Source organism: Oncorhynchus keta, chromosome 29 (assembly GCF_023373465.1).
Source record: "Oncorhynchus keta strain PuntledgeMale-10-30-2019 chromosome 29, Oket_V2, whole genome shotgun sequence".
Taxonomy (NCBI): Eukaryota; Metazoa; Chordata; class Actinopteri; order Salmoniformes; family Salmonidae; genus Oncorhynchus; species Oncorhynchus keta.
This window is the reverse complement of record NC_068449.1, coordinates 26,874,184-26,887,161: the sequence shown is the minus strand read 5'-3', so window position 1 is coordinate 26,887,161 and position 12,978 is coordinate 26,874,184. Positions and strand designations below refer to the sequence as shown.

Here is a 12,978-nt window from a genome sequence, read left to right as displayed (position 1 = left end):
ATTGACTGATTTGTCCATCTCTTTGACATGTGTGATCTGTCAGTTGAGAGACGGGGAAAGGATGGAAAAGAGAGATTAAAGAAGAGTGAATGAATCAGGGTGGCCTATCAACTGAGATCTAAGTACTTTATGGAAAATCAGGTTTAGTGAAAAATTAGGTACAAATCAATGAATCAGGCCAGGGTTCAGAGGAGGATGACACAAGAGTAGCATATTATTATGAGGGTTCCATGACCGTTCCAAATCTGAAGTTGCCATGACGTGTGTGTGTTTGCGTGCTTGTGTGCGTGTTCAAATCTAATTTTGACTCAAGTGTGGCAGGCATATATGTGACCTCTGAAATATCAAATGGTTAGGATCATACAGTACATGTATGTCTGTGAGCCAAACCTAATCGTCTTCCAGTAGCATCCCACAATTTATTAGCATTCAACAAGGGGGATTATGGTGTGTGTGATGGATGGACGTCGTTCGTGGGTCTGACAGCTGATTAATGCTTTAATTATCTTCAGTGAGTCGCTGTCACGTCCTTCTGAGCTGGGAGAGTGAGTTGTGTGCCCGGGCTGTACCCATCTCCCTGGCCCACCCATTGCCATCCACTCACCAGGGTCATGTTCATTATCTCAGGTACACTAATGAAACTAACCGTATGGAAACGAACAGCCACATGATGATTGAACATTCACAGTGAGCATTTTGGAAACTTTTGTAGCCAGTGAAAAATATCCTGGCATCACAAGGCCCTGGCATCCCACAGTGTTGACTAGCTGTGCCAGGCTGCTCCTCTGCCCTGTGTGTAATGCCCCCAGGGTAGTATTCGATAATCACATTCCATTAAAACACAGTCAATTCCACTTTAATGCATTCAATTCTACTTGAATGCAGTCATGTCCATTTTAATGCAGTCAATTCATTAATCAGAATCTTTTTTTGTGCAATAAAAATATCCAAAACACTCATATTAAAGTTGCACACCAGTAGTGAATAGCGATGCATCATAGCACCCACCTAGGTGGTTCTCAGCAGCCATTTTCACCAGAACATGTAAAACTCCACCCAGCTGTCACTCTCACTTCCATGCCCCCTACTGGCAGCTTGTTCACTTGTCTCCTCCGTCTGTCCATCTCACCCAGCCACCACATTCATCTACCCCCACTTATGATCATTCCTTACAGGGAAAACCTTTTACTTGAGGCTGTTATGTCCTGCGGCTGTGCCTGTGGCCACTGTCACACACGGCTCAGTGGATTCAGGTTTATCGGAGTGGTTCCTCCTTATGAAGGAAGTTTAAGAGGTGAAAACCCCATGGCAGGTGTAAATGTGAATTACATGTCTGGACAAAGTGTTTTTCATTCTAAAGCTTTAAGTACGCCGATCCAGATTTGCACTCACGTTTAAAGCCAGTTGAAAGCTACTTCTTCCTCAAGTTGTAAGCATTTATCAAGATGTTACCATATGTGTTGTACATTACCTGTACCTGAAGGGTCATAGCAGTGTGAAGTTAGTATGAAAATCTCTCTGTCTCCCTCACTACATATAGACTATATATGTGCCATTATGCAATGGAAGCACAAAAATACAGATGGGTTTCAGTAATGTGGATACAAACATGCCATGCAGATGTACTTTTATTTACTTGGCGTAACAAAACAAAATTTGACCAGTTAATTTAATTACAATCCAGGTTTTAGTGTACCTAATCTGCAGATACTGTGTGAGGCTGAGAGATTACATTCTGCTTACCAAAGTTGTTTGCCACATGGCAAAAGGGCAATGTTGCTGACTTTTTTAACTGCTTATGTGTTGTATCTGTAATGCATTCTACCTGATGATGTCTTTTGTCTTGTCTTTTGTGTTACAGGTATGTGACTGGTGCAAACACATCCGCCACACCAAGGAGTACCTGGACTTCGGTGCTGGTGAACGGAGGTTGCAGTTCTGCAGTGCCAAATGCCTGAACCAGTACAAGATGGACATCTTCTACAAAGAGACTCAGGCGGCGCTGCCAGGGGGCCTGTGTAACCCAGGACACGGACCTGTGGAGGGCAAGTCGGAGAGCAGCACCGGGGCGCAGCTCCTCACCCCCGAGTCCTGGGGCACGCCCTTGGGTGACTTACGTCGCAAAGCCCCTTCCCCTGGGGGAAACCCCTCTGTGCCAGTCCCCTCCAGCTCCACCGCTGCCTCTCCCTCTGAGACAGGCACTGTCTGCTCCCCTTCCTCCAAAAACCCCACGCCCAGAGCCCACGAGAGCCCCACCTTACCCCCTCCCTCACACCCCTCTCTGCACTCTCCCATGGGAGTCCCCTTGGGTAGCCCCCCAATGGTGATGACGCCCCGGGGACCAGTGCCCCTGCCCTTCTTCATGGAGCACCAGATGATGCAGCAGATGAGGCCACCTTTCCTCCGCCCACCTCCCCACGGCCCAGGCCCTAACAGCCCCCTGTCCAACCCCATGATCCCTGGCATCGGACCACCACCACCCCTGCCGAGAAACCTGGGTCCACCATCCAGCCCTATGCACAGGACACAGTTCTCACCCCACCACCATCCCTCTAACAACCCCAACCTGGGAGGGAACCCCCCAGGGATGATGCCACCCCATCCAGGCCTACACATACCCGGTTTTCCCTTCCACTCCAACATGATGCCAAACGGGCCCATGCTTATGCCACCCATGATGAACTTTGGTATGCCTTCCCTCGCCCCTCTGGTTCCCCCGCCAACCCTGCTGGTCCCTTACCCTGTAATCGTGCCCCTGCCGGTGCCCATCCCTATCCCCATACCCTTCCCCTACAACCCCAAGACCTCCAAGGACAAACCCAGCAACAACAACAACCCCATTCCCAGTGCATCAGGGGAGGACCACAGGCCCTTCTCCCCTGGTTCCTCCAGAGGGGATCACAAGTTTGGGCCCTCCAGTTCCGGGGTGCACTCTCCGGGCTTCTCTGGCTACAATCTGGCCCGCTTTGGCTCTGAGAGGAGTAGGACTGACGTGGTGGACCTGACCGTGAAGACTGAGAGTCCGGCGTGTGCCTCCACCACGGCCTCCCTTCCCGAGGGCGTGATCGACCTGACTCTGGGCCGGCGATCGCGGCTGCAGCAGGTCATCCAGCGGGTGGTGCCCAGTGTCCAGGTAAAGGTGGAACGAAATGGGGACTCAACCAGCCCCCCACCTTCTGGACCATCCCCTCTGAATGCCTCTGGGCAGGGGAAGGGGGACAGCAGCCTAGAGGACATGAGCCAGGAGGTCAGGGAGGCCATTAGTGACTCTCTGGAGCCAGGCTTCCTGCCTTGTAGCCAGGCCACATCACCATCCCCACAGCCAAACCAAAACTCCTACAATACCCAGCTAACAAATCACCCTGGCACACCACGGACCCAGCCCTGCAGCCCACCTGCCCCCTGTGATGTCATAGTAAATGGCAGCAGTCAACACACAGACGGCCCCAGCCGGAGCACACTACCCACATCTTTGTCTGACCCTGGCCGGAGAGGAGGAGGAGGTTGCGGAGAACCAGCCAACTGCGAGCTGGAGCTGGAGGCGCTGAAGGAGAACAGCTGCTTGGTGCCAGAGTGGGAACCAGGTAAGAGGGGCCCAAGTGAGGAGGCAGTGCAGGGGGGCACTTGGGAAGGCAAGCTGGAAGCCAACTGCAATCTTATGGATCTGGACGATGATGACGACCACGCCTATGCACTGCTGCTGCCCAAGGCTGGCTGTGTCATCCAGCCCCTGCCAAAGCCCAGCGACAAGACGGCCATCGTGTCATGCAGCATCAGCGCTCCCCTGGCAGCAGGGGCAGGGAGCCCCGAGCTGGAGCCACCGCTAAAGAGGAGGTGCCTGCGAATACGCAATCAGAACAAATGAGGCAGAAAAGGTTGGTCTCATGGCACCCTCTACTGAGGACCCAAGGTGGTCCCCCTCCCATCATCTCTGCCCAGTACCTGTCCCTAAGGGTCGTGTGGAAATATCACAAAAATATCAAACAGTCTGACAGTTTTTCAAAAAGGCCTTCAAAACATGAAGATGTCCGATTTAACTCTGTGTGGGGTATTTTGTGTTTGTGCTGCTTTGCAGCATATTTTGATGCAAGCAATTGCACTGTTTGATCATATTGTTTAAATATACAGACTTTTCTTCATCAAACATAAAATTACCTTTTTGTCAGCATAGATGCAATGTTTCCCTCACCACTGCCATAGCTTTTGACCTGATCTGAGAGAGGGTGCTGACAGAAATGTACAACTGTGAAGGAAGATATACTCTTGATGTCAGGGTTGATAACACGCTAATGTTACTTTAGTCAAGCGTGCAGCAGTAAATCTATTGGATCTGAGCGAAAGAGATGTCTGTTGGAGCGAAAGAGATGTCTGGTTGAAAAATAGATCTGTAGAATGGGGATTCCCTTTGTCTGATCTAACATGTCTAATTCTGGATCCTCTTTCTCCTTTTCAGCTCAGACAGATTTCAGCTCAGACAGATGGCAGTAACTTCCCTACAGAATGAGGTATGCTGTTGAAGCTCTTGACAACACTAGCCTTCCACTATCCGCCCCTCGCTCCTCCACTCCATGAACCTCTCTCCCAGCCAACTAGCACTCCAAATTCTAGCCTTGTCACCCTAATCTTAACAACTCGGCACAGGCCCGACCACAATAACCCCTGGACCAGTGGAAGTGGGACTTGGAGGCATTCACCTTTAACCCAGACCAGACGTGTTATTTTCTCTTGAGACACATTCCTTTAGCCCACACTGCCCCTCTCTCCCTTCCTTCCAAAGCAAATGCTCTGTCAGATCTCCGCTGTCAGACTGATAAGCCACAATGCTAAAGCCAATAGATTTACCAGCAGTTTTGTGTTTGCTGGAAGAGGCCTAAGGTAGCATTTCTAGCCAATCTGTTCCAAAGTGAAAGGTGTAGCATTTTTATGTGGCAAGAAAGTCAGGCTGAAGTCATCCCCACCCGCCCCCCACCTTTGCATGATCACAACCAGCACAAAATGCTAACCTCCAACCCCCATCCCACCATTGCGGGTGACAGGACATTTGTTTTGAACTGGAAACCAAAAAGAGACATCTCATAATGGAAGGTAACAATCAGAGGGAGACATTTTCTGAGCCTCACAGGTTGAGGAATAATAACAAGAAAAAGAGGAGCGGTGAAATCCTTGTGTTCTGACTGTAGCACACTCTATTCCTGGAGATACCAGGGGCCCCTTTGCGTCACAGAACCTTTCCCTTGTGGAGCAGTGGGGATATCTCCACAATAAAAGGAGACCTTGGCACTATTGAACTGCTCATCTTCAGTGGGTTTCATGGTCATAAAAGACAAGAATTTTCAAGTTTATCCTCACTCACTGATTTGTGGACAACAGGGTAGAGACCTCACCAGCAAACGACGGTGGGTAACTGTGGACAATGTGCAATCTCTGCCAACGTGGAGGCTATTTTGCTTCTCTGCAAGCCCCTGGTCAGACAAAATCAGATGTGTAATTCTAATTGTAATCATCACGGCTGTATTTACATTTTTAATACCGCAATGATATTGATGATAATGATATATCTTCAGCCACATCTCTGATGTGTACAGTAAGGTTATGGTAATGATGTGACTTTCATCATGGAAGCAAAAAGATGACTGCTGCTTATCACACCACAAAGGGATTGCGTCAATCGAGAGTTGAGACCACAGCCATTAGCATTGTTTCGTCACTAGTGCTCAGGGTCGTAATGTTGCACTAGGATTTATCATTGGCAAGGGAAGCTGGCTCTCTTAAATCAAATTTGCTTGTCAGTCATAGATAATTCTCTGGAAACACTGGTCCAAACGTACTGTAGAACTATTTGTAAAGTCAAACTACTGAAACAAATTAATCAATTCTTTAATGAGTCAAGGATTTTGTCATATTTACATTATGATATGGGGAATCATCTCACTTCCCTGTCCTTCACCCTCTTCAAAATGTTGTCATTTGCAAGTGTTAATCTGTCTGCATTATAACATTTTGGCAGTGTATATTTAGCTTCAAGCTAGTCTATATTGCCGGTAGAGACTAACAGAATCCCCCACACACACTAGTTGGTGCTTGGTGATCTGAAAGGACTGAGAGTCTATTGAGGGACATAATGACGAACCTTATGTATTATTACCCAAAATGAGTTGCACTTACAGTACATGTTGCCAAATTGGTGGGTAGTGTACCACATGGGGGTGTCAAAAAGGCTCTAAGTTTGTCAGTTGCACAGAAAATTTTGAAACATCATGTTGCTTGTCAGGTTCAAATAAAAGTATTTCTTTTGGTGCAAAGATTTCTCCCTATAGACTTCTGTCGACATATAATTTGCTCTTTCGATTTTCATGCTTTATCTGTCCAGCTAAAAACTCCAGTTTCTTTGCCAACTTCTTTTTCCATCTCTCCCATTTCCCTTTGGGTCTGAACCCTCTTTCTCTTCCTCTGAACGCAGATGGGAAGTGTAATTCCACACACCAGCCAGAGCTATGGGTTGCATGTTTTATTACAAAAATGGGAGAGTTACACACATAAACATACACACACATGAATGCATTTGCAGACACGCATAGCAACGACTCACCACCCTCCATGATGTATTCTCTCACACACGCACATGCACACACACGGACTAAAATGATGTTTAGAGATTCATTCTCTCTCCTTCCATGTATGGTTCCAACTGCTCTATCTTGACTTCCTCCCCGATGACAGTAGTGTTTGCCAGTGTCTGTGTATGCCAAGCAGGTGGAACCAGAGACCAATGTTCAAAGTAAGCACTGCAATACAATCTGCCGCATGGTAGTCAGGCATTTAGGCTTTGCCTGTCCTGTGCCAAGACTAGGATTCTGTGTCACAGTAATTCTTTTCTTGAATTTCCAGTCTTAAAAATAAATATATATACTGTACCAGTCAAAAGTTTGGACACACCTACACATTCAAGGGTTGTTCTTTATTTTTTTTACTATTTTCTACATTGTAGAATAATAGTGAAGATATCAAAACTATGAAGGTACACATATGGAATAATTTGGTAACCAAAAAAGTGTGAAACAAATCAAAAAATATTTTATATTTGAGATTCTTCAAAAGTAGCCGCCCTTCGCCTCGATGACAGCTTTGCACACTCTTGGAATTATCTCTACCAGCTTCATTAGTGACAGGTAGCCTAGTGGTTAGACGTTGGGCCAGTAACCAAAAGGTTTATAGATCAAATCGAGCTGACAAAGTAAAAATCTGTCATTCTGCCCTTGAACAAGGCAGTTAACCCAGTGTTCCTAGGCCGTCATTGTAAATAAGAATTTGTTCTTAACTGACTTGCCTAGTTAAATAAAGGATCAGAAATGTAGGTAGTCACCTGGAATGCATTTCAATTAACAGGTGTTTCTGTTAATTTGTGGAATTTCTTTCATTCTTAATGCATTTGAGCCAATCAGTTGTGTTGTGACAATGTAGGGGTGGTATACAGAAGAAAGCCATATTTGTTAAAAGACCAAGTCCATTTCATGGCAAGAACAGCTCAAGTAAGCAAAGAGAAATGACAGTCCATTACAGAAGATCAGTCAATCGGGAAAATTTCAAGAACTTTGAATAAATCTTCAAGTGCAGTCGCAAAAACCATCAAGCGCTATGATGAAACTGACTCTCATGAGGTCCGCCACAGGACAGGAAGACCCAGAATTACCTCTGCTGCAGAGGATAAGTTCATTAGAGTTAATTGCATGTCAGATTGGAGCCCAAATAAATGCTTCACAGAGTTCAAGTAACAGACACATCTCAACATCAACTGTTCAGAGAAGACTGTGTGAATCAGACCTTCAAGGTCGAATTTCTGCAAAGAAACCACTACTAAAGGACACCAATAATAAGAAGTGACTTGCTTGGGCCAAGAAACACAAGCAATGGACATGAGACCGGTGTAAATCTGTCCTTAGGTCTGATGAGTCCAAATGTGAGATTTTTGGTTCCAACCTCCATGTCTTTGTGAGATGCAGAGTAGGTCAACGGATGATCTCCGCATGTGTGGTTCCCACCGTGAAGCATGGAGGAGGAGGTGTGATAGTGTGGGTGTGCTTTGCTTGTGACACTGTCTGTGATTTATTTAGAATTCAAGGCACACTTTACCAGCATGGCTACCACAGCATTCTGCAGCGATATGCCATCCCATTTAGTTTTGGCTTAGTGGGACTATCATTTGTTTTTCAACAGGACAATGACATCTCCAGGCTGTGTAATGGCTATTTGACCAAGGAGAGCAGATGACCTGGCCTCCACAATCACCTGACCTCAACCCAATTGAGACGGTTTGGGATGAATTGGCCCACAGAGTGAAGGAAAAGCAGCCAACAAGTGCTCAGCATATGTGGGAACTCCTTCAAGACTGCTGTAAAAGCATTCCTCATGAACCTGGTTGAGAGAATGCCAAGAGTGTGCAAAGCTGTCATCAAGGCATTGTTTTGATTTGTTAAACACTTTTTTGGTTACTACATGATTCCATATGTGTTATTTCATAGTTTTGATGTCTTCACTATTATATTCTACAATGTAGAAAATAGTTTTTTAAAAACCCTTGAATGAGTAGGTATGTCCAAACCTTTGACTGGTACTGTATATATATGTTTTAACATTTTATCCAGACTCGGCAACCTAGCCTTTTGCAGTCATGCTACTGCACACTCAAAGAGAAGCAGGTAATTTGCAAACAAATATCTTTTGCACTGACTAATCCTCAATGATTTCAACCAAAATTAGAGATCACATAGGAAACAGAGATAATGAGGAATCATTTCCATTCTTTCATTCACTTTTACTTGACCTCATCACCATATGTAATGCGAACCAGAGATACTTCGACAAATATAGCCTTGAAACTGGAAACTTGTAGTGTCTGCGGTTCTTGACAGATGTTGGAGACAGTTGAAACTGAGACAATGAAACAGGTCGGGCTTCTGTCTGACAGCAGAAATGTGTGTCTGGGTCTGTGTGTGCATGTGTGTGTTCAACTGATTTCAGCCGACCATTGCTGCCATTGTCTGTTGGACTGGAGGCATCTCAGTAAAATATAAATAACTGTGTGGAGCTAAGAATTGCCACTAGGTGTCAGGGTAGGTATTCTTTGCTGCGAACACAGTTGAACTGAAAATACTCACAACTATGATTTTTGAAGCACTCCACAGACCTTTGACGCATAGTGGCCCTAACATACCGACAATACCACACACACACACACCTTAATATCGCCTTCATCGTTGTGACTGAAAGGCCAATTCACCCCTCCAGTGCCAGCATCATCAGTCTTGCAAATGCTACTTAAAGGAATGAAGTGGATATAACTGTCTATTTCATTGGGGAGAGATGAAGAATAAAAGCAAAAATCCAGCACCCATTTAATGGAATTAAATAGGCTAGGTCAACAGCCTAAGATATGCAATGACAACTTCCTATTCAAAATCTTGATAGAGAGTAGAAATAATAAACTAAACAAAAACATGACATTTCTCATGTCACTTTTCAAACGTGAACAGAAAATCTGCCTTAACTCTCACTTGTGTACTCTACAGTGCAGACGATGATGCTCGCTTGTAAGACTCCCCACTTTGTACAAAATAAAATGGACAAAAAACAACTTTGTTATGTTGCTAGTGTTGATGTATAGATGATCAGCTTTCTGTGACTTGTATAAACCCAACCCTCACATTTTGTTAAAGGACCCTTCCTCCTACACCACCAACAAACATCCTCCTTCCCCTTCTATGTTTTATCTAGTGGTGAATTATCAACCTTTGTGTACATTTTATAGTATTATTTAATTAAAGTGAAGAAAACTGCAAGAAATGGATATAACTGTTGTCTTTTTATTATGAAGTTGTTACTATAACTTGTTGCCAAGATTGCTTTGAAAATAATAATTTTGTGCTGTAACAGTATTTGCTTTATTCAGTGAATTGCTTATGGAGACTAATAAATAGAGGCACACACCAACTTGTTTCATCTTTGTCAATATCTGTTTAACCACAGACATACACACACACACACACACACACACACATGAATTCCTTCTCTCACAGTGGAGCATAAGCACAAAAATATGTATTGGTCACATTGTGTCATAGCATCCACTGTGCATCACAGAACACTTGGGGTGGCAAGCAGCAAAAAGTCTGCACCAGCCTACACAGCATCGAGACTGGTGCGTGCAACCACAGTGGCACATTGATACTCTACTGCAGGGATGTACATTAGGTGCCTGACTATGGCGCTTTCCCCACTGTGCACTACCCACCTTAATAGCCCACCAGCAGGGGTCCCCCTTCCCATTGCTGAATACATCAGCCCCTCCTGTAGCAAACCATGGGGGTTTCACATCTGCCTGAACAGCTACATGCATGGGCATAAACACAATGTATCAAAACAACACCACACATAGATTATAATTACTGGGAGAAATGTCATCATTGAAATCAATGGATGGACATAAGCAACAGTACATTGTAGTATGTGTAGGCCTACAGTATGTCTACTGCAATAGTGTGATGCTGACCAATTAAACATAGAATTGTAGCTACCTTAGTGCAACACCTGGCAAGCTGTCAAGAGGTTTAAATGTCTTGTTGCAATGTGTTCAATTGATAGTCGCAGGGACATTTGAGGGACACCTGTTCAAGTCCCAGTTGGCTAGCCCCCCAAATCGCTACACTGATGTCAGAAGTCAGATGGCACTGCTGGGAGGCCAGATGTTAAATTTAAATCCAACAACTAATATTCAGACATCTATTAACTTGCAGTTATGATATCATCTGGAAGTAGCATACTTGTTGCACACTTCATGATCGTTGCACACAGTAAAACTTTAGGAGAGTAGTCATCACATAGCTCTATTATTCCTCATGATACAGCTTCCCACGTTGAACAGCAGCTTGATTTGAGACAGAAAAGGCTTATGGGTAAATGAGGCGGCTTGTGTCTGCGTGTTGATGTCAGAGGAGGGAGGAGAGAACTAGCTCTGGAAGTGGAGTATGTACGAGGAATCCACGGTGGCTAACTGCAGTTAGACATTCCGACAACCCTTAGTTTTTCGTCATGCAGGGATACATACCGAAATAGTTCTGTAGTGCATAGGAGAGGAGCTGATTGTATAACGTTTTTAAACTGTTCATCGCTCAAGCTATTTTGGAGAACGCCATACTCTGTCAATTTGCTTATGACAGTGATGCAATTACAAAATCCATGTAATTTGAGTGTTTCAAATGTTGGATTTTAAACACTTTCGACTGTTTTGGAAACACATTTTTTTAAATTTAAGCATAGCACATCGGAGCGCCCAAAAAGAGAAGGGAGGGGGGCAAGAAAACGCCCTGTTGCTGAATCTTCTTAAAATTCTAACTTAATCGCGGTGTGGATCACAGAGAACAGTCATATGGAATATGGTACTATAAATGTATATCTTGATTTGCGTTCAACTAAATCTCCGGACTAATTGGCAAATTTGCGGAGCTGCGCTTCTCCGTTTATGGTGGATATTTTTTTTTTTCTACATTGTGGATACTGCAATTCCGAGGCGATTATAGAAGGAGGCTGCTAGGCCCACGGCCATTGCCCAAGAACAAAAAGACTTTTCCCCATGTAAACCCAAACAGTTCTCATAAGGCTCGTCTTATATGTAAAAGAAGCGGGCATTAATCAATCGCAAAAATGTCACTTGGTGCAGAGAGAAGGATGGAAAACCGGTTGAAAAAGCTGGAGGCCATGATCAAAGATCCAAGATCTGCGATAAACTTGGAAAGTTTACTCGTAAGTCTGCTAATATTTTATTAATTATTAATAGGGCCTATTCTGTTTTCCCTTCGCGCACTTTGAAGCAACCAACATGATGCATTGTAGCAGTAGACTTCTTACGCCATTTAACCAATATGTATCAATTGTGATGTTGCCGATGTCGACATTGTAGCCAAATCCTATCATTCGCTGTCTGCGCGGTATTGGGCAAGGTTTAGCTAACTTCCTCACCACCAACCAAGCCTTTCATGATTCAGGTCAACATTTACTTCAGAAAGAATAGGCCTGTTACACTATATTTTAGAGTAACAAAAATTCTAAACACATCGTTATTATTTAGCATTAAGTTGTCACCTATTACAGCATCATGTGTAGCCTTATCCTGTGACAATGTGTAGCCTATATGTCAATAGTTCCTGACTCAAATGCTAATTTCTGCCTGATTTAGAATTCCATGCAATTCAACATCGGGATTCCAGGCAACATAGGCCTATGTAAGGGTATAAAAGGATCGAAAATAGATGAGCCATATGTTTTTCTCGTGATATGAGGGCATCTGATGCAGCAGACAACACAGCTATAGCTGTAGGCTAACTGCATTTAATCTGTTTTAAGATTATTGGAAAATGTGCATAGCCCTGAAGGTTAGCCTACTTCTATGGAAACGTTTCTTCCGGTCAAGTCCCTGAACGATCTCCCGCCTATCAAGGGATTGGCCCACTGACTTGTATGGGATATGCGCCACATTGTCATGTTTGGCACCAGACGGGTACCAACGGCATGTCACACGTGCCCTTGTCTACAAACGGATGCGTTGTAGTAACTGTCAAAGAGAGGAGTGGGTTTTCGCCCCAAGCCAACTGTTTAAAAGGATAATAATAAGTGAACGTTTTGGGAGTGTTTACCAATACAGGCCTACTCACTGCTGTGGAATGTCGAGAGGACTGTCATCTGTCTATAGGCCTGAAAACATTCTGCAGAAACCTATTGCGATAGCCTAATAGTTGGTCCAGCCTGAAATAGCCAGACCAAGATCATAAACACTCATGATTTACACATTCAGGATTTGAAGTGCTTCCTGGTGAAGCTCCCTCAGACACTATTAAAAATGTCAAGCCGTTTCTGAACCGGAGTTCAACTTCTTCAGTACCGGTTGAATTAAGAATCCATCTGTTAAACGTGCATAATCGCTCTAAT

At 44.5% G+C, this 12,978-nt stretch overlaps 2 protein-coding genes across 10 annotated transcripts in view; both read left to right on the top strand.

The window, feature by feature from the left end:
• The window catches only part of LOC118362645 (sine oculis-binding protein homolog A), a 34,757-nt gene extending 24,770 nt beyond the window's left edge, over positions 1-9,987 (top strand). For 6 of the 7 annotated variants that reach the window (XM_035743159.2, XM_035743156.2, XM_035743155.2 and 3 more), the window contains 2 exons: positions 1,862-3,875; positions 4,454-9,987. In XM_035743159.2, coding sequence (XP_035599052.1) covers positions 1,862-3,865 — 2,004 coding nt within the window. In that variant the 3' untranslated portion in view covers positions 3,866-3,875; positions 4,454-9,987. The remainder of the gene's footprint in view (positions 1-1,861; positions 3,876-4,453) is intronic. The other variant, XM_035743158.2, reaches the window with a different exon arrangement.
• Positions 9,988-10,981: 994 nt separating this feature from the next.
• rock2a (rho-associated, coiled-coil containing protein kinase 2a) overlaps positions 10,982-12,978 on the top strand; it is a 51,667-nt gene continuing 49,670 nt past the window's right edge. For 2 of the 3 annotated variants that reach the window (XM_035743151.2, XM_035743150.2), the window contains exon 1: positions 10,982-11,796. In XM_035743151.2, the coding sequence (XP_035599044.1) occupies positions 11,698-11,796 (99 nt within the window). In that variant the 5' untranslated portion in view covers positions 10,982-11,697. The remainder of the gene's footprint in view (positions 11,797-12,978) is intronic. The other variant, XM_035743152.2, reaches the window with a different exon arrangement.